This window comes from Spodoptera frugiperda, chromosome 19, assembly GCF_023101765.2.
Source record: "Spodoptera frugiperda isolate SF20-4 chromosome 19, AGI-APGP_CSIRO_Sfru_2.0, whole genome shotgun sequence".
Lineage (NCBI taxonomy): Eukaryota > Metazoa > Arthropoda > Insecta > Lepidoptera > Noctuidae > Spodoptera > Spodoptera frugiperda.
In genome coordinates this window covers 102664-121368 of record NC_064230.1, presented here as the reverse complement: position 1 = coordinate 121368, position 18705 = coordinate 102664, and the positions used below count along the sequence as shown (strand labels likewise).

General features: G+C 41.7%; 2 protein-coding genes across 6 annotated transcripts in view; one reads left to right on the top strand and one right to left on the bottom strand.

Moving 5' to 3' along the window:
- The window catches only part of LOC118281016 (mitochondrial ribosome-associated GTPase 2), a 121664-nt gene extending 103547 nt beyond the window's left edge, over positions 1–18117 (bottom strand). Inside the window, exons 1-7 of one of the 2 annotated variants that reach the window (XR_007706271.1) lie at positions 17766–18117; positions 15645–15771; positions 14608–14735; positions 12947–13049; positions 11288–11371; positions 10621–10707; positions 9083–9461 (exon numbers count right to left, since the gene is read on the bottom strand). Coding sequence is in view for 1 of the 2 variants with exons in the window: in XM_050700572.1 (XP_050556529.1) it covers positions 9166–9461; positions 10621–10707; positions 11288–11371; positions 12947–13049; positions 14608–14735; positions 15645–15771; positions 17766–18035 (1095 nt within the window). In the remaining variant the exon portion in view is untranslated. Of the gene's footprint in view, positions 1–9033; positions 9462–10620; positions 10708–11287; positions 11372–12946; positions 13050–14607; positions 14736–15644; positions 15772–17765 lie in introns of those variants that run through there. The other variant, XM_050700572.1, reaches the window with a different exon arrangement.
- Positions 2575–8563, top strand: LOC118281045 (spherulin-2A-like). Of its 4 annotated transcripts, none has more exons than XM_050700575.1 (2): positions 2575–2710; positions 7441–8563. In XM_050700575.1, exon 2 carries the CDS (start codon positions 7457–7459, stop codon positions 8360–8362), a length of 906 nt encoding a protein of 301 aa, XP_050556532.1. In that variant the 5' UTR covers positions 2575–2710; positions 7441–7456; the 3' UTR covers positions 8363–8563. The 4 variants fall into 4 exon arrangements, with proteins under 4 accessions (XP_050556532.1, XP_035457369.2, XP_050556530.1 ...); XM_035601476.2 differs by lacking the exon at positions 2575–2710 and adding an exon at positions 3683–3837; XM_050700573.1 differs by lacking the exon at positions 2575–2710 and adding an exon at positions 5916–5991.
- Positions 18118–18705: the final 588 nt, after the last annotated feature.

Below are 18705 nucleotides of genomic sequence, written 5' to 3'. Positions count from 1 at the left end.
TTTTTCATACCTTTTTACTATTTATTTACTTTTTTTCGATGAATTAAAACAATAACATGAACCGAAGTCGGGTAACGATCGACATAGAATTATCTATACTCCGTTAGAGCATTTTCTTTGTACTAAATGTTTTATTATATTGATATTATTTTTTTCATACCTTTTTACTATTTATTTACTTTTTTTCGATAAATTAAAACAATAACATGAACCGAAGTCGTGTAACGATCGACATAGAATTATTTATAAATAATTTATTTCTTATTTTTATTTTTTGATTTTTGAAATAAAAATATATCTATGTCCTTTCTAAGGTTCTAAACTATATCTGTACCAAATTTCAACCAAATCCGTCAAATAGTTGCGGAGATTAATGGTATAAGCATAGAATGTTCGACGTGATTCTTTAATTTGACATAACTTTTTTATTTATGAACCGATTGACATGAAACAAACACTAAATGTAAATTTAAGCATCCCACAATATATTCGTGAAAACCGCATCCAACTCGGATCAGCCGTTTCTGGGATTAGCGCGCACAGACGAACAGACAAACAGACAAAAAAAAAGTTAATTACATTTTTGGGTTCGACATCGACATAACAATAACCCCTGCTATTTTTTTTATTTTTATTTTCAATGTACAGACAGCACTTTTCTACGATTTTATTATATGTATAGATTAATTGAAATAAATGCTTTGACTTTTGACACTTTGACTCTTTGACACTACATTCTATTCTCATATATACCTACGTACACCAGACCCGAGAATCGAACCCAAAGCTGTTTACTCTTTCATTAGAAGTTAGATGCCATACCATAACCATAATGCCTTTTTTTATGAAACGCCGGTAAACGAGCAGACGTATCACCTGATGGTAAGCAATCGCCGCCGCCCATGGACACTTGAAACACCAGAGGCGTTATAAGTGCGACCGGAGTGTTACCACGGCCGGGCAGTACACCGACGTGAAACAACGCTTGCCTCGTTGGTCGAGTGGTCGCAAGTGCGACTGCCGAACAAGGGGTCTCGGGTTCGATTCCCGGGTCGGGCAAAGTAGTAGCACGGAGTCTGGAATTGTGTCCAGAATATGGCAATAGGCTCACCCCCTATTACATGGGACTTATAACACAAATGGTGAAAAGTGGGTGTACATTGTATAGCGGCATTACGTGCTGTAATGTGTACCTCTGCCTACCTCTTCGGGGATAAAAGGCGAAACTTTACATTTCTGTATTATACAGTATGTTAACTAACAGGCGTTCCTTTAAACTCGTTAATCTATATCATTAACAGATTAAAATAAAAATATCAACATAGAAAAGCAATAAATTGCAACGTTGCCTTCCTTCAACTACGCGTGCACAGAGTGTTTCTTTTACGTATCGATTTAAAATTTTTGGTGAATATTTTAATATTTTAAAAATAAAATTGTTATTTATTTTAGCATGTATGGATGCTATTCTATTGCGGGTTAACAGGAACGCCCTCTGTTAGTTAACATACTGTATGTGTGACTTATGCCATAGGTACCACTGCGTTATAATGCCTCTATTTGGAACACAATGAGTTGGCTGTTTGATAAGCACACAGCTATCTAGTGCCTATCAGGATTAAATTGTTTCTTTTATAATTGAGGTACTGTGACCATGACTGGAGGGAGGAGGGATATTTTTCTAATCCGTGCGCTTGGTTGGGTTGGAGGGCAGTGAGGGAATGGACCTCCTCACGCCACAGCCGTCGCGAGAGACACTTGAGAGAAAGAAAAGTCATCAGACCACTACAGATGGGGCCCAGTAGGGCTGACGCCTGATCCGAAACTGCAGACTACCGGGTTTACCGGGGCTCCGGTTCGAAAAGCGGGAGTAGGAACGCGGTGGTTTTTAGTCAGTAAGAGTCTGACACTCCCTCTTGCCTCGCCCAAGGCGGGAGAAGAAATAGGATGATTTTCTCCTCTTAAAAAAAGGGTTGGAGATCGCAGTATAAAAGGTTCAGGTTTATCAGAGAGCGCTGCTGTCTCTGTTAAATGAGGTATGAGCTGCTTTTACGGTATAAGCCGGTAAACGAGCAGACGGATCACCTGATGGTAAGCAATCGCCGCCGCCCATGGACACTTGAAACATCAGAGGCGTTACAAGTGCCTTGCCGGCCTTTTGGTGGCTAGGAATTTAAGGCCTGTTGGGGAATCGGGGATTGCGAAAGAGGGTAAATGGGCCACTTACACAACGCAAGCGTTGTTTCACGTCGGTTTCCTGCTCGGCCGTGGTATCACTCCGGTCGAGCCGGCCCAGCAGTGCCGAAACATGGCTCTCCCACACTTAAGACTCGTTTGTAAATGGTCACAGACCGCATTGTCCTTAAAAGAGATCTTATTTGAGAATAATTGCCAGAACAACGAAACGTAGCTTGCTTTTATCGTCAAAACGTTGCCAGCACATCAAGTTGAACCAATCTGTCACACCAGTTTAATGAATTCTCGATTTTATCTCCAGAGCATACGGTTGATATTCTATTGTACAGTTTGTGGTAGCTTGATCTGCAGTAGTTTTTGACTGTTATAATGTGTAGCTGTCATATCAGAATTTGGTTTAGTCTAGGTACATAAAGTTAAAAAGAATACTAAATTATTGTTTTTTCAACTAATAAAGGAATAATAGTCTTCTGGAGTATCAAGCCATGCTCTTCTTAAGACTTATTTAAATCAAGTAAGTGATCACTTTCATTATCAGAAGATATAATTTCCTTAGAGCTACACATGTTTCACCATCGCTATTCTTCCCGCGGGTGTGACATACCCGACTAAGTGACTACATGAGACTGAACAGCAGGGTTTTAACACATCAACAGCCTATAAGTGACCACTGCTGACCAAAGGCCTCTTCTCATACGGAGAAGGTTTGAGCATTAATCACCACGCTTGCTCAATGCGTGGCGATTTCAAACTTACAATTAGAAATTATAAGCCCAGGTTTCCTCACGATGTTTTCCTTCACCGTTTGTCAGTGGTGTCTAAATAATATTAGAAAGTACATATAACTCGGAAAAAGTCACATTGGTACTTGCCGTTGGTAGGTTCGGCCTCTCATGTTTGAGAACCGAGCGTCTACTATATCCGGGCCACCACGACACTGGTATGATACTCCTAATCCTCGATCTCCTGCCAATTGTACCGGAGCTGCAGACTACCTAGCGGGTTACCGGGGCTCCGGCTCGAAAAGCAGGAGTAGGAACAGGGTGATCCCTTCCCAATCCCCGATTCCCCAACAACCCTCAAATTCCTAACTCCCAAAAGGCCGGCAACGCACTTCTAATGCCTCTGGTGTTTCAAATGTCCATGGGCGGCGGCGATCGCTTACCATCAGGTGATCCGTCTGCTCCTTTACCGTGTTCCATAAAAAAATCTCCCCCGTCAATAAAGGCGTGGAGATTCTGGCATCATAGGCGTAGCCAGGGGGGGTATAGGGGTTCAACCCCCCCCCCCGAAAATGCGTACCTAGACATTACAGAGCGTTATTTTTCTAGTTAGCATAGTACATCCCCTGTTTGGCAAAGGTCTGTATGACTACCTATCATGCATGAAGGACCTTTTTTTTTTGGTCACACATTTCATGGGTCGAGTTTCTTGAACCCCTCCCGAAACTAAAACCTGGCTACGCCTATGTCTGGCATAGTCCTTTTTTGCAGAAGAGGCTCATAGTCCAGCAGTGGACTGTCACCTGCTGTGGGCGATGATGCTGACATGGAGTTCCTCCTCCCTCGGCGACGCGCTGGTGCTGCCACTGGTATTGCAGGTGTACTTGAGCTATGAAGTCTGCTTACCATCAGGCCAACTGTAAGATTTATACATACTTTCATCCCTTTTCTTTTCTTCTCCTCTAATAATATCTTCTGATTTATTTCGTTGCGGGATCCAAGACAGTCATTCATGTCCCTGGGACGTTGGACTTCAGTGTTCCGGTGTTTGCATGGTTGTATCTACTGTAGATCCTGGTGCACAGGAGTTGCAGCGGTATGGGAGGGTGTGGCGGGCTTGTCCCAATAATAATACTTTCATCCCTGGTGCAGCTCCTATTACTTGCAAACCCGGCGAACTCCGTTTCGCTGCCAATGATATTCCTGTTTTCCTGCTTTACTCTTGAATTTTTCCTGAATTTTCTTTGCTATAAACCTCACGGAGCCCGAGACCTTTCCAACGAATGCAAAACCATGGAAATCGGTTCGTGCGTTCTGGAGTTATAGCGTCAGGAAGGAAAACCCGACTTATTATTGTAGGTGCGGGTCTGCGGACCAGAACCGGCTCAAAGAGCCATCAGACCACCACAGATAGGGCCCAGTAGGGCTGATGCCTGATCCGGAGCTGCGGACTACCTAGCGGGTATACCTGGCTCGAAAAGTAGGACTACGAACGGGGTGGTTTTTAGTCAGTAAGAATCTGACACTCACTCTCACCTCGCCCAAGGCGGGAGAAGTCATTGGATGATTTTGCACCCTCAACAAAAAATCTCTCAATAAAAGGACTATTCAACACAAAAAGTATTATTCTAATTAATTATAATGTTATCGGCTTACTCACGTAACTGTTTGACGAGGAACTCGAACACCATTTTTGTTAAATCGTGTCCAGACTATGACAGGAATAAATGAATAAGAATATTTTCTAACATTACGATGGTTTACTTTTTTTATGGTATAAGCCGGCAAACGAGCAGACGGGTCATAGAGTTTTAATTTTCATACCCCGTCATCATTCTTATAATGCCAAAGTATCTTATGTAGACGAGACATTAAGTCCAATAGCGAAAAAAAACACGGAAAACCGACGTGAACCAACGCTTGCGTTGTTTGAGTGAGGTTACCGGAGGCCCAATTACTCTCCCTTCCCAATCCCCGATTCCCCAACAACTCTTAAATTCCTAACCCCCAAAAGTCAACACACTTGTAACGCCTCTGGTGTTTCAAGTGTCCATGGGCAGCGGCGATTGCTTACCATCAGGTGATACGTCTGCTCGTTTACCGGCTTATACCATAAAATAATGAGTCCACATCGCGAGGTATGGAAGCGACCTGCATCCAGCAACTGTCGCAGACCTGGGGCCTTAGTCTGCTATTACAATTGTCTCACAATGGTCGATCATTGATCAGTGCAAGAGGGATGGAGCTATACAACCTACGTAGCTCCGTCCCTCTTGCACTGCTCAATGATCGACCATTCTGACACAATTGTAATAGCAGACTAAGGCCCCTGCATCAGGTCCACTGGCCATGGCTGCCGTTGATTTTATAAATATTATAAATGCAAAAGACTCTCTCGACTCCTCGTTAGTCGAGTAGTCGCAAGTGCGACTGTCGGACAAGGGGTCTCAGGTTCGATTCCCGGGTCGGGCAAAGTAAGAGCTGTTTTCGATTTTTCAAAAATTTCTCAGTAGTAGCACGGAGTCTGGAATTGTGCCCAGTACCTATATGGCAATAGGCTCACCCCCTATTACATGGGACTTATAACACAAATAGTGAAAAGTGTGTGGACATTGTATGGGAGGGAGTGTCAGACTCTTTCTGACTAAAAACCACCCCGTTAATTCTTCTGCTTTGAGCCGGTTACCCGGTAACCTTTTACGTTGTCCGCAGCTCCGGATTAATGTGCACCTCTGCCTACTTCGGGGATAAAAAGTACGACGTTGCATAATATATAAACGCGAGAGTTTGTTTTTGTGTATGTTTGTTACTTAATCACGTCAAAACTGCTGAAGGGATCGGGATGAAATTTGGAACAGGTGTAGATTATAGTCTGGAATAATAAATAGGCCTTTTTATTCCACGGGATCGCAGGTAAAGCCGCATGCTGATGCTAGTATGAAATAAATACCGTGTGTTTAATGTTATCTGCGTGTCTGAAACCAGCTTTATTCGAATCGTGTAACTTTACATATAAATGCGCGCAGTTCCCGCCCAGTAGTTGCTTTGAGTGTAAGTGTTACTCCGTACGTAGGTAAGTACTGTTCTCACCTTTGGGACGGCTCGGCTAAATACCAGCTGGATGCGCTCGAACACATCGAAAGGCGTGCCAAGAAGCTCACCAATGATGATGCGCTTGTGGAGGCCCGGCTTCAAAGCCTTGAACACAGGCGCAAGGTCGCAAGCCTTTCCGTTTTTTACCGGATACGTTTCGGAGAGTGTGCGGGGGAATTGCACAACTTGATTCCTCCTAGTCCTTTCCATCATCGAACCACAAGACAATCGGCGAGGCGTCACCGTTTCATGGTGGATATCCCACCCACTCGCACGAAGCGCTTCGCTTCAAGCTTCCTTGTGCGAACTGCTAGGGAGTGGAACTCCTTGCCGGAGTCTGTGTTTCCTGATGGGTATAACCTGGGTGTCTTCAAGGCCCGAGTGAATAGGTTGCTTATGGGCAGACGTACTCCATCGTAGGCCGCATCATCACTTACCATCAGGTGAGATAGCGGCCAAACGTCGACCCATTTAACATAAAAAAAAGTATTAGACCAGGGGGCCTACTCCGGTTCTCGAGTCCGAAGTTTCGTTTAATCTTCGGCCGTAGGTTTTATTGATTTACTAATAGAATTACTTGAAATAACGTTTTATTTTTAATTTCATATCAAAACCTTTTTATTTATCTTCATTTCATTCGTTCATTTTTGTTCACAAAAGTTCGCAATAAATAGAATTGTAGTATGCAATCTGCGAAGTTTCGGACGAAACTTCGTTTTTCGTTGAATTAGAGTAGGCCCCCTGAATCCAATGCCGATAGATCGACATTGATATTGCGTCATACTCTTGATTTGCTTGAAAACCGACGTGAACCAACGCTTGCGTTGTGTGAGTGAGGTTACCGGAGGCCTAATTCCCCCCTTCCCAATCTTCCCAACCCCCGATTCCCCAACAACCCTTAAATTCCTAACCCCAGAAGGCCGGCAATGCACTTGTAACGCCTCTAGTGTTTCAAGTGTCCATAGGCGGCGGTGATTGCTTACCATCAGGTGATCCGTCTGCTCATGTTACTACTAAAATACTAGCGCCCATAACTGACAACTTTTTCGAAAATTTCTCAGTAGTAGCACGGAGTTTGGAATTGTATCCAGTATATGGCAATAAGCTCACCCCCTATTACATGGGACTTATAACACAAATGGGTGTACATTGTATAGCGGCATTACGTGCCGTAATGTGCACCTCTGTCTACTTCGGGGATAAAAGGCGTGACGTTATTCTCAGACTGCACGGTTGGTGCGGTGGCTGAGTAACTGGCTGCCGCGCAACGGGTAGCGGGTTCGATTCCCGCACGGAGCAACTCTTTGTGTGATTCACAAATTGTTGTTTCGGGTCTGGGTGTCATGTGTATGTGAACTTGTATGTTTGTAAACGCACCCACGACACAGGAGAAAATCCTAATGTGGGGCAACGTTTCAAATTGTTTCAGGTTATACCACGGCGACATGTCGGCGGCGACAGCCTTCCTCGTCCTCCTTCTCCCAGTCCTGACGCTAGCAGACATAGAAATTGACGTCACAGCGTCAGATGACGCTTCGCAACAAAGCATCATTGCGTTAGGAACAAACAAAGCAATTATAAGTGACCTTGAAGTCCAAACGTTTAACTTAACCGATGAAAATTTGAAAAATGCCATCAAAAACCATTTTGGAGTCAAACCGGACGATGTATTCCTGAAAAGTCCTACTCCTTGGGGGGATCTGTATGTTATTAATAATTTTACACAGGTATCAAGAGTCCTGAAACCTGTAAAAGCAAGCATCATGTCTGTGGAATACAGACCATTTTTGGTCTTCAGTCAGTCTTTTAATAACACCAGTACTAAGCCAGCGCTATTCAAAACTCACATCTCTCAAGAAGTAGAGGACACCGTATCTTCTTTTTGGCAGAAGTATTCGGAAATTTCGGCTTCGTCCGATATTAAATACGGTTTCGATATTAAAGCTATGGGGGTTTCGGGGAGAGCGTCGTTTTCTTTCAAATCGAAATGGGGTGAGAGTGTTTTGAAGTTTGAAAAGGTGTCTGTTGGGTCCCAAACTGGGTTGGATATATATTTGAAGCCGGGGCAACAAGTTATAGCTGATTTGATAGCGACACGAGGGTTCATGAAAATTAGAGTGGATTTCGTAACCAGTGTAACTGGAACCGTGGCTGTGAATTACGGCGCTTCTTTCAAGGGTCACCACTTTTGGTCGTATGATGTGAACAAGGTTTTGGAAGCTGCAGGTCTTAATAAAACGGTTTGGTCGACTGAGTTCATAGATTTTGCTTTCTATGTGAAGTCTCGAGTTGAGCTTCGCGATGTGGTTAGTAATGAGACGCTTGCTAATGTCCCTTTGAGCGTATTTTAATTGTTTCATTCAAGCTTATCAATATATCCATCGTTGTTTGATGGATTATCAACTTTATATTCATGTGTTAAGGTTCATTTTAACTTGACATGTTGTGGTAGGTTGACGTGCGTTATCAATTTTTTTTTTATATATTTTTTCTTTTTTGTATATAAAATATTGTCTTGTAAACAAAATGAAATACATATTGTTTTGGTTTTTCTTAGTCTTTTTATTTATTTATGTAGGTATTTACAAATATAATTCTACTATTATTCTTAATACTTAACTTAAAAATATTTTAATAGTATCAAAGCCTAGGACTGCCTCGTTGGTCGAGTGGTCGCAAGTGCGACTGCCGGACAAGGGGTCTCGGGATCGATACCCGGGTCACACAAAGCATTACAGGGTTTTTTCGAAAATTTCTCAGTCAAATGGGTTGAAATTTTGTCCATAGGCGGCGGCGATTGCTTACCATCAGGTGATCTATCCTATCCGTCGTAACCTATGGAGTTTCTTGCTCGTTCTTCTACATAGGAATCTACACTTTGGAACGAGCAAATAGAGCAACTAGAGGACTGACCGACAGACAGACATTATTAATATTATTATATTTGCTTTGACGTTCAAAAGTGCCTTCCTGGGGCCCGTCAGAGCTCCGTCAGTGCGAGAGGGACGGAGCTATGTAGGTTGTATAGCTCCGTCCCTCTCGCACTGCTCAGTGATCGACCATTCTGACACAATTGTAATAGTAGACTAAGGCCCCTGGTCTATTTGAAATAAACAATTATGACTTTGACTTTGAATAAATAAAAGAAAAACGATTAACTATTCCCATCATACATTTTTCTAACAAGTTGCAATAAAACATCCAAATTCAGTCCAGTCTTCGCTGACACGCCTATTACAGGCAATTTCTCTTTCGCTCTCTCAAACACCTTTCTTGCTTCGGGTAGATCTATCTTGTTTACAACTAGCGTTGAGGGGCGGAGCGCTAGGGCTCCGCTGTACTGAGAGAGCTCATAGCGAAGCACCTCGTACTGGTCTTCAGGGTCCTGCGCCCCGTCCAGTAGGTATATAAGGCCTCGGCAGCGTTCGGCGTGTTGGAGGAATTGGATACCTGTAAATGATAAAATAATCTATCTTTATATATATAATTCTTCTGTACGTGTGTATGTCACTGAACTCCTCTTAAACGACTAGACGGATTTTGATGAAACTTTTTGTGTGTGTTCAAGAGGATCTGAGAATGGTTTAGATTCACAATTTTGTCCGCTGGACAATGTTTTTTTAATTAATTTTTAATTTATTAGTAGTTGTTGATTTTGGAATGTTTTACATCGGATCCGACGGACGGCGCTACCATCGCAGTGTCAAATATTAATGACGTTAGATATTGTCATAACATTTGAATAATAATTTTCATCAAAAAGGTGCAGAATGTTTTAGCTTATTAAAAAAGTTTAAAATTTTCAAATTAACGTGTAGACAGGACAACGTCTGTCGGGTCCACTAGTCTCTGTATATAAAAATCAATAGCTGTTCGTTAGTCTCGCTAAAACTCGAGAACGGTTGGACCGATTTGGAAAAATTTGGTCTTGAATTATTTGTGGAAGTCCAGGGAAGGTTTAAAAGGTGAGAAAAAAATGTTTGGGGCGATACGAAGTTTGCCTGGTTAGCTAGTAAATGATATTTATTTCTTTGACTGCCTCGTTGGCCGAGTGGTTGCAAGTGCGACTGCCGGGCAAGGGGTCTCGGGTTCGATTCCCGGGTCGGGCGAAGTATTACTGGACTTTTTTCGGATTTTCGAAAATTTCTTAGTAGTAGCACGGAGTCTGGAATTGGGTAGTTTCCTAGGTCAAAAATAAATTATTTTGATATTTCAATATAATAAAATATCCCAAAATAATCGTATTTTCATTCATTCATTTGACGATATACTTATTTATTTAATTTTTCTTGCTATTTTTTGCGTAATAAGTATGCTATTTGACGCAAAAAAAAATTATGACGTCATAATTTGCAATGTCATACAAAATTCATAGAAAAGTAACGTTTTTGACATTTCGATAAAAGTATTGAATTTGACTAGTAGGATAATACCCTATTGTACCCAGTATATGGCAATAGACTCACCCCCTGTTACATGGGACTTATAACACAAATGGTGAAAAGTGTGTGTACATTGTATAGCGGCATTACGTGACGTAATGTGCACCTCTGCCTACCCCTTCGGGGATAAAAGGCGAGACGTTGTGTATCTATGAATGTATACGTACCTAAACCATAGTTCTTGTGCGAGCCGGGAATCAAACCCGGTAAGTCAGCTATCGCTACCTGCTCGTAGTCATCATATGGCACCATTCCTGAAGACAATATAAATGGGAAGTAAGTTTTTTATATTATAAACCGGTAAACGAGCAGACGGATCACCTGATGGTAAGCAATCGCCGCCGCCCATGGACACTTGAAACACCAGAGGCGTTACAAGTGCGTTGCTGGTCTTTTGGGGGTTAGGGATTTAAGGGTTGTTGGGGAATCGGGGATTGGGATGATTGGGAAGGGGGTGATTGGGTCTCTGATGACCTCACTCACACAACGAAATAACGCAAGCGTTGTTTCACGTCTGTTTTCTGCTCGGCCGTGGTATCACTCCGGTCGAGCCGGCCCAGCAGTGCCGAATCATGGCTCTCCCACACTTAGAACTGAGTAGATAACACATATAACATAATATACTAGCTACTTCCGCGCGGTTTCACCCGCTCTGCTTGGCTCCTATTGGTCATAGCGTGATGATTTATAGCCTATAGCCTTCCTCGATAAATGCACTATTCAACACAAAAAGAATTATTCAAATCGGACCAGTAGTTCTGGAGATTAGCGCGTACAGACAAACAAACAATCAAACAAACTCTTCAGCTTTATAATATTAGTATAGATACGTACCTATATGCGGGCGCAGCGTGGTGAAGGGGTAGGGGGCCACGGTGGGGCGCGCGCGGGTCAACGCGCGGAGTAACGTGCTCTTACCTGGGGGGAGGGGGGACATACAAGACTTGAATTAAAGTGAAATTATCCGTGTTTATTTATGTTCAACCGTGATCATGGCACTTGCAATAGTGCCGAAATATCGGAAACTCATTAAAATTGAAAAACATTGTAAATATAAGTTTTTAAACTGACATGGTCACTAACACTATTATTAGAACTTATGACGGGATATTTACCATGTTTCACAGTTCATCCGTGAACATGGCGCTTGCAATAGTGCCGAAATATCGGAAACTCATTAAATATGAAAAACATTGTAAATATCCCGTTTTAAGTTCCAATTCTAAAGTGAAATTAGTTTATTTTAGGCATTAAATACACCTATATTATTATGTTATGATAATGATGAACTTAAATTCAAAATTTAATAAAACATAACAAGTAAGTGTTACAAAGTTAGACAGTCAAGCTTTGCTGTTTTAAATCTCTTGCCACATATATATTATAGGGGTGACCGGTAATTAGTGAACGATATTTAAACTCATGATTACAAACAACTTTCCCAAAGAAACTTTTATTGTATACTCATTAGTTTTATTTTTATCACAATAACAAAACTAAATTTCATTAGCACGCGCGCGTTAAGTTTCAAAATAGCTACTACTCTTTTTAAACGCGGGCGCCTCGCTGCTAACAGCTGATCATGCAAAGCAAGCGCGCAATATTTTGTTGTTATGTTATTGTGAAACTAATGAGTATACAAAAAATGTTTCTTCGGGAAAGTTGTTTGTAATCATGAGTACAATCACGTGTTTAAATATCGTTCACTAATTACCGGTCAACTATATCGTTCACCTACTAATATATTGGCACATCTGAAAAAAAATGCGAAATTGACTTTATATGGTTTACGTGTTTAAAAGTGCATATTAATCTATTTATTTCCATATTCATCGAGAGAGGTCGTAAGTGTCATTATACCATTATTGTAGTTTCCCCCTCACGCACGTAAAACAACGGTTCATTGGTCAGTAAAGTAAAAACTAAACAAGTCAGGTAAACTATGAAAACCGTAAATGTGCCAATATATTACTAGGTGTGCGATATGTAATGTGATGTATGGGTATCTGCTCAGCAGTGGCCACTTATAGGCTGATGACGGTGATGTAGAGTGCCACATTAAAAAAAGCAACGTCACGCCTTTTATCCCCGAAGGGGTAGTAGAGCGAGATCCCAGAGCCGTCAGACATATAATATTTTTACAAGCATATAACCTTCGGCTTACAGTAGTCTTGTATATACTTTTTAATGCCTGAATGTTTGTAAAGCTTGCCGAGTGACACCTGCGCAGGTACCAGGTGAGAAAGGTAACTAAAAATTAGACTCACTTAACGTACATTTTTATGTCTGATTTTTATATATGTTTTGTAGAATATTGCCCAGTATATGACAATAGGCTCACCCCCTATTACATGGGACTTACAACATAAATTGTGAAAAGTGGGTGTACACAGTGGCATTACGTGCCATAATGTGCACCTCTGCCTACCCCTTCGGGGATTAAAGGCGTGGCGATATGTATGTATGATATGTATAAATATATAGTATACTGACCGGCGTTGGGGTACCCGAGCAGCCCCACGTGGGCCATGGACCGTACTTCCAGCGTATACACGTTGGCCTCGCCCGCCGCGCCCAACTCCGCCACACTCGGCGCCTGCACATACCAACAAACATTGTACTTTATTGGACAATATTGGAAGTGTACATATGTGTGATCCGGAGCTGCGGACTACCTAGCGGGTTACCGGGGCTCCGGCTCGAAGAACAGCAGTAGGAACAGGGTGGTTTTTAGTCAGTAAGAGTCTGACACTCCCTCTCGCCTCGCCTAAGGCGAGAGAAGTCATTGGATGATTTTCCCCCCTCAAAAAAAAAAGTGTACATATGTGGGCACTATGTTTGAAACAACCCGCTATTTTATTTTATACTAGCTACTTCCGCGCGGTGTCACCCGCTCTGCTTGGCTCCTATTGATCGTAGCGTGATGATTTATAGCCTATAACCTTCCTCGATAAATGCGCTATCCAACACAAAAATAATTATTCAAATCGGACCAGTAGTTCTGGAGATAAGCGCGTTTAAACAAACAAACTCTTTAGTTTTATAATATTAGTATAGACTAGCTTCCGCCCGCGACTCCGTCCGCGCGGATGTCGGTCTTCGCGTGGAAGTTTTATTTCTCCATTTTGAGTAACTCTGACAATGACATCTTATAAATATCTATTGGACCCAAATACGGCGAGGCTCATAATAATTAAGGAGATCCCTCTATTGAGCTACTGCTGTTGAGCTCGCGTTCTGTAGAATAAAACTGAAAAATAAAGATTTTTTTCTACGTATTTTTCCAGGATAAAAAGAATCCTATTTTATGCCCAGGATAATAAGGTATAATTACATCAAGTTTCATCGAAATCAAACCGTTAGTTTTCACGTGATGCCTGAAATTACAGACAGACAGACAAAAAAAAATTTTAATCACATATTTGGGTTTGGTATCGATCCAGTAACACCCCCTGCTATTTAATCTTTCAATATTTTCAATGTACAGAATTGACCCTTCTATTAAAATATGCAGATTTATTATACAATGTGCAGATTTATTATATGTATAGATATTGTAAGTGTACATATGTGGGCACTATGTTTGAAACAACCCGCTATTTTATATTCTTTACAAATTGGTTTTATTGTCCCATTAGTTTTGACGCCGTATTGTCGTTACATTGTTCCTACATATACAATGTGATAGGGGTGAGACTTCTAACCCGTTAAGGCTGAGTACTACATCTAATTTTATCGACAAAAAAAATATGGGGGGTTGAACCCCCTCCCCCTCAAAATTATGACTATTACGGCGCACTTGATACTTTATGTGATATCAAAGGTTGTATGCGTCGTAGAAACAAAACAAAATTACATGTAGTACTCAGCCTTAACAGGTTAGAAGTTCCACCCCTATCACATTGTATATACAATAGGCAAATGATGAAATAATGTATCAGAGATATTGTAAAAATATTTTTTAAAAAGAGTAACGATGGAGTTTCTTGCTAGTTCTTCTTTGGAACGAGCGTCTAGCTTCACTGACAGACAGACTGACGGACAATTAAAGTCGTTTCAAAAGTGCCTAATTTAGGATTAATTGAAATAAATGCTTTGACTTTGACATTGGACAAACGCGCATAAATACATTGGTTGGGAACGCTGTACATTACCTGTTCAGTGTCAGTGAGGAAGAACTTGTTCCCCCTTCCCCCCGCGCCCCCCCTCGCCGCTACGAACATCACCCCCTCGGAACTCAGGTCGCCCACTACACGCCCTGTCTCGTCCCGGATTATGGTACCTATGATAAAGAAGATAAGATTCAAATTATTAATAAGAAGTGTGGGAGAGCCATGCTTCGGCACTGCTGGGCCGGCTCGACCGGAGTGATACCACGGCCGAGCAGAAAACTGACGTGAAACAACGTGTTTCGTTGTGTGAGTGAGGTTACCGGAGGCCCAATTCTCCCCTTCCCAATCTTCCCCATCCCCGATTCCCGAACAACAACCCTTAAATTCCTAACTCTCAAAAAGCCGGCAACGCACTTGTAACGCCTCTGGTGTTTCAAGTGTCCATGGGCGGCGGCGATTGCTTACCATCAGGTGATCCGTCTGCTCGATTACCGGCTTGTATCATAAAAAAAACTGCTCCGTGGAGGAGCGAAACATATTTATGGAACAGAGAGTAAAGTTCCCTAAGTAAAGCAGTATCCTCCGACCAGGCGGTGATCGTGTCTGGCAGCTTTCTGCCCAACTGTAGTTCGTTGGGATTGTCTATCCATGTTTATTCGCATGTACACTTCACATGTGCGATGTATGGTTTATGACTGATTGATTAGATATTAATAATAATAATGACGTCATCCGTTGATTTGTTCGTCGATAGTCTATGTGCGACTTCTGTCATCTGTCACTTGTCAGGTGTCGCCACACATATGTCCAATGGTATATTGCATGTTATGAGTTGTTATCCAATGGTATATTGCATACTAGCTACTTCCGCGCGGTTTCACCCGCTCTGCTTGGTTCCTATTGATCATAGCGTGATGTTTTATAGCCTATAACCTTCCTCTATAAATGCGCTATCCAACACAAAAAGAATGATTCAAATCGGACCAGTAGTTCCTGAGATTAGCGCGTTCAGACAAACAAACAAACAATCAAACAAACTCTTCAGCTTTATAATGTTAGTATCTTCAAGGTGCACTCACCAATAGGTACAGGCACGATGACGTGCTGTGCATTCTTCCCATTGCACTCCTTATTGTACCCGCGCTCGCCCGGCCGCGCCTGCACTAGGGACTTGCAGTGGTTCAGGCTCTTCGCAGCATATGTCGCCTGCAACGTGACATATAGGTGTTAGACACCACCGCTACTCTTCATGTGGGTGTCGTATACCCGACGTGTACAATGTACTAGAAGTGACTTTTATCCTCAAAGGAGTAGGCAGAGGTGCACATTACGGCATGCAATGCCGCTATACAATGTACACACACTTTTCACCATTTGTGTTATAAGTCCCATGTAATAGGGGGTGAGCCTATTGCCTTATACTGGGCACAATTCCAGACTCTGTGCTACTACCGAGAAATTTTCGAAAAACCGAAAAAAGCCCAGTAATACTTTTCCCGACCCAGGAATCAAACCCGAGACCCCTTGTAGGCAGTCATATACAATGATGACATAACTAGTATAATTTAGGTAACTATTACGGTGCTTTTCTACCAGAGATATTCTATGCAGCTATGCTATGAAGATGTAATTGCTAAGCTGTGAAACTATGTGACCATTTCCACTGATACTAAGCTATGTAGCTGTGCGAGGAAGGCAGCTCAAGTATGCGATGTATCAATAGTAGGGAAGTCATCCATAGCACGCATCTTTCTATATAAAAAAACATAGCTTAGCTGAGTCCGTTTCCACTATGTGTATGTGTATTGTTGGAAGCCAAATGCAGCCTCACTTTAATTGATTTTGTCTGGACTTTAAAAGAGACTATGACCTCTGAGTTTGTTTCAGCATTTCTTCTCAGAGTAGTCGGATAGGAAATGCCGGCCTCATCTAGTTATTTAAGAGATTGACGTGTAAAAGAGTTACATTGTTGCCTATTTGCAAAAATAAATATCATTTATCATTTACCCTTAATCCCCACCACTACTGTTTATGTGGGTTTTGTATACCCAACATGTACAATGTACTAGAATTATATGCACTACTAGCTACTTCCGTGCGGTTTCACCCGCTCTGCTCGGCTCCTATTGGTCTTAGCGTTATGTTTTATAGCCTATAGCCTTCCTCGATAAATAACTATTCAATACAAAAATAATTTTTCAATTCAGACCAGTAGTTCCGGAGATAAGTGCCTTCAAACAAACAAACAAACAAACTCTTCAGCTTTATAATATTAGTATAGATAAGTGCCAGTCTACAAATAGTGTAAGTTTCTGATGGTTTAAAATTGTCTGTAAATAATTTAACATGTTGGGTGTCCCATCTATTTTGGATAATCTCATGGTACGTCCAATGGTACCATACTTAAAATGTTCTACTGATTAAAAAAATAACAATTTTCGATGGGACATTGAGTTTTATTTTTTTAAGGCTGTTCATACGTCCCTAGAAAAATAAAGTTCTAGCTCACACACCCAGCGCAGTAAACGCAGTTCAATTGCCACTGACTAATGCATTATATATAATGCACGGACGTCACAGCCAGATCAAAATTGCATTACATGTAATGCACGGACAGTCAACGTGTTAAGTAAGTGCTTTTCAATAGGTGGTTTTTTCAACAAACTTTAACTTTTATTTAACAAATCATTATTCTCCCGCGATATTAAGCATCATCGTAGCTTATTATCATCCTTATTTTTATTGGATTGGTTGAGAGCAGTGTCACAGCTTAATTTATTGAAACCAAATTTTGTGTTACAATCGGCAGAATTGTTAACTTTTGGATAATGAGGCCCTTCACATTTTGTAATATTTTTGGAGAATCGCCTTTGTCACAAAGAGAACATATAAAAAATAAAATGTAGGTAAATATTATTAAAAAAAAACGTAATACACAACGTCACGCCTTTTATCCCCGAAGGAGTAGGCAGAGGTGCACATTACGGCACGTAATACCGCTATACAATGTACACCCACTTTTCACCATTTGTGTTATAAGTCCCATGTAATAGGGGGTGAGCCTATTGCCATATACTGGACGCAATTCCAGACTCCGTGCTACTACCGAGAAATTTTCGAAAATTCACCAAAACGTAATATTATCACGAAAATAAGGTCGAATAAGATTTCAACAAAATTTCATTTGCCAACTGTCGTACCTGAAAAATAACATGGCCGCCGTTCCCGCCGTCTCCTCCGTCAGGTCCTGCGTGGTCCTTACACCACGCACTCAAGAATGATATACAGCCATCGCCGCCTGAGCCACCAACTGCTCGCACTCTGAAGGCATCCACATAAAACTGCACCGTATTCCGTGTAGACTTCGCTTTCAAACTCCGCAACGCTTTCGGCACATATTCAGAACTACAACGCACAATCTGCACTTGAGAACTAAGTTTCAAAGACTTGAATAAGTTAATTAATCGCATTTTTTCGTTTATATCTGTAGTTTTGAGGTTATGTTCTTGTTATGAAACTACTGCTGTCAGTTTCATATTGTGATTTTGACAGTATGCGAAATTGAATTTGACAGGTGAATAGCGTTTAGTTATTCGTATTGTTTCTTCTGCGGCAGGCCTTTTTTTAGGGGGGAAAATCATCCAATGACTTCTCTCGCCAGGGCAAAGCGAGAGGGAGTGTCAGACTCTTACTGACTAAAAACCATCCCGTTCCTACACCTGCTTTTCGAGCCGGAGCCCCGGTAAAACCGCTAGGTAGTCCGCAGCTCCGGATTAAGCATCAGCCCTACTGGGCCCCATCTGTGGACTGGGCCCCATCTGTGGCTGCGGCAGACCTAAAAGGAGATGGCGGGATGAACTCGATGCCTATGAAAAGGATTGGCCACAGAAAGCTCTACAAAGAGACGAGTGGAAAGAGAGTAGGGAGGCCTTTGCCCTGCAGTGGGACGACCATGGCTGAAAATAAATTGTTTCTTCTGTTTGTATCTGCTAAGATTAGAAAAAAACTGTATTAGGTACTTACTTAGTAAGTCTGTTCTTTGCTCTTAGTACCAGTTTGCTTCACCCTTAGTACGAGTTTCCTTTATGTTTAAAGTAATCGAAACGAGAGCGCGTTCGGCGCTCTGGGACCTTAGTACGA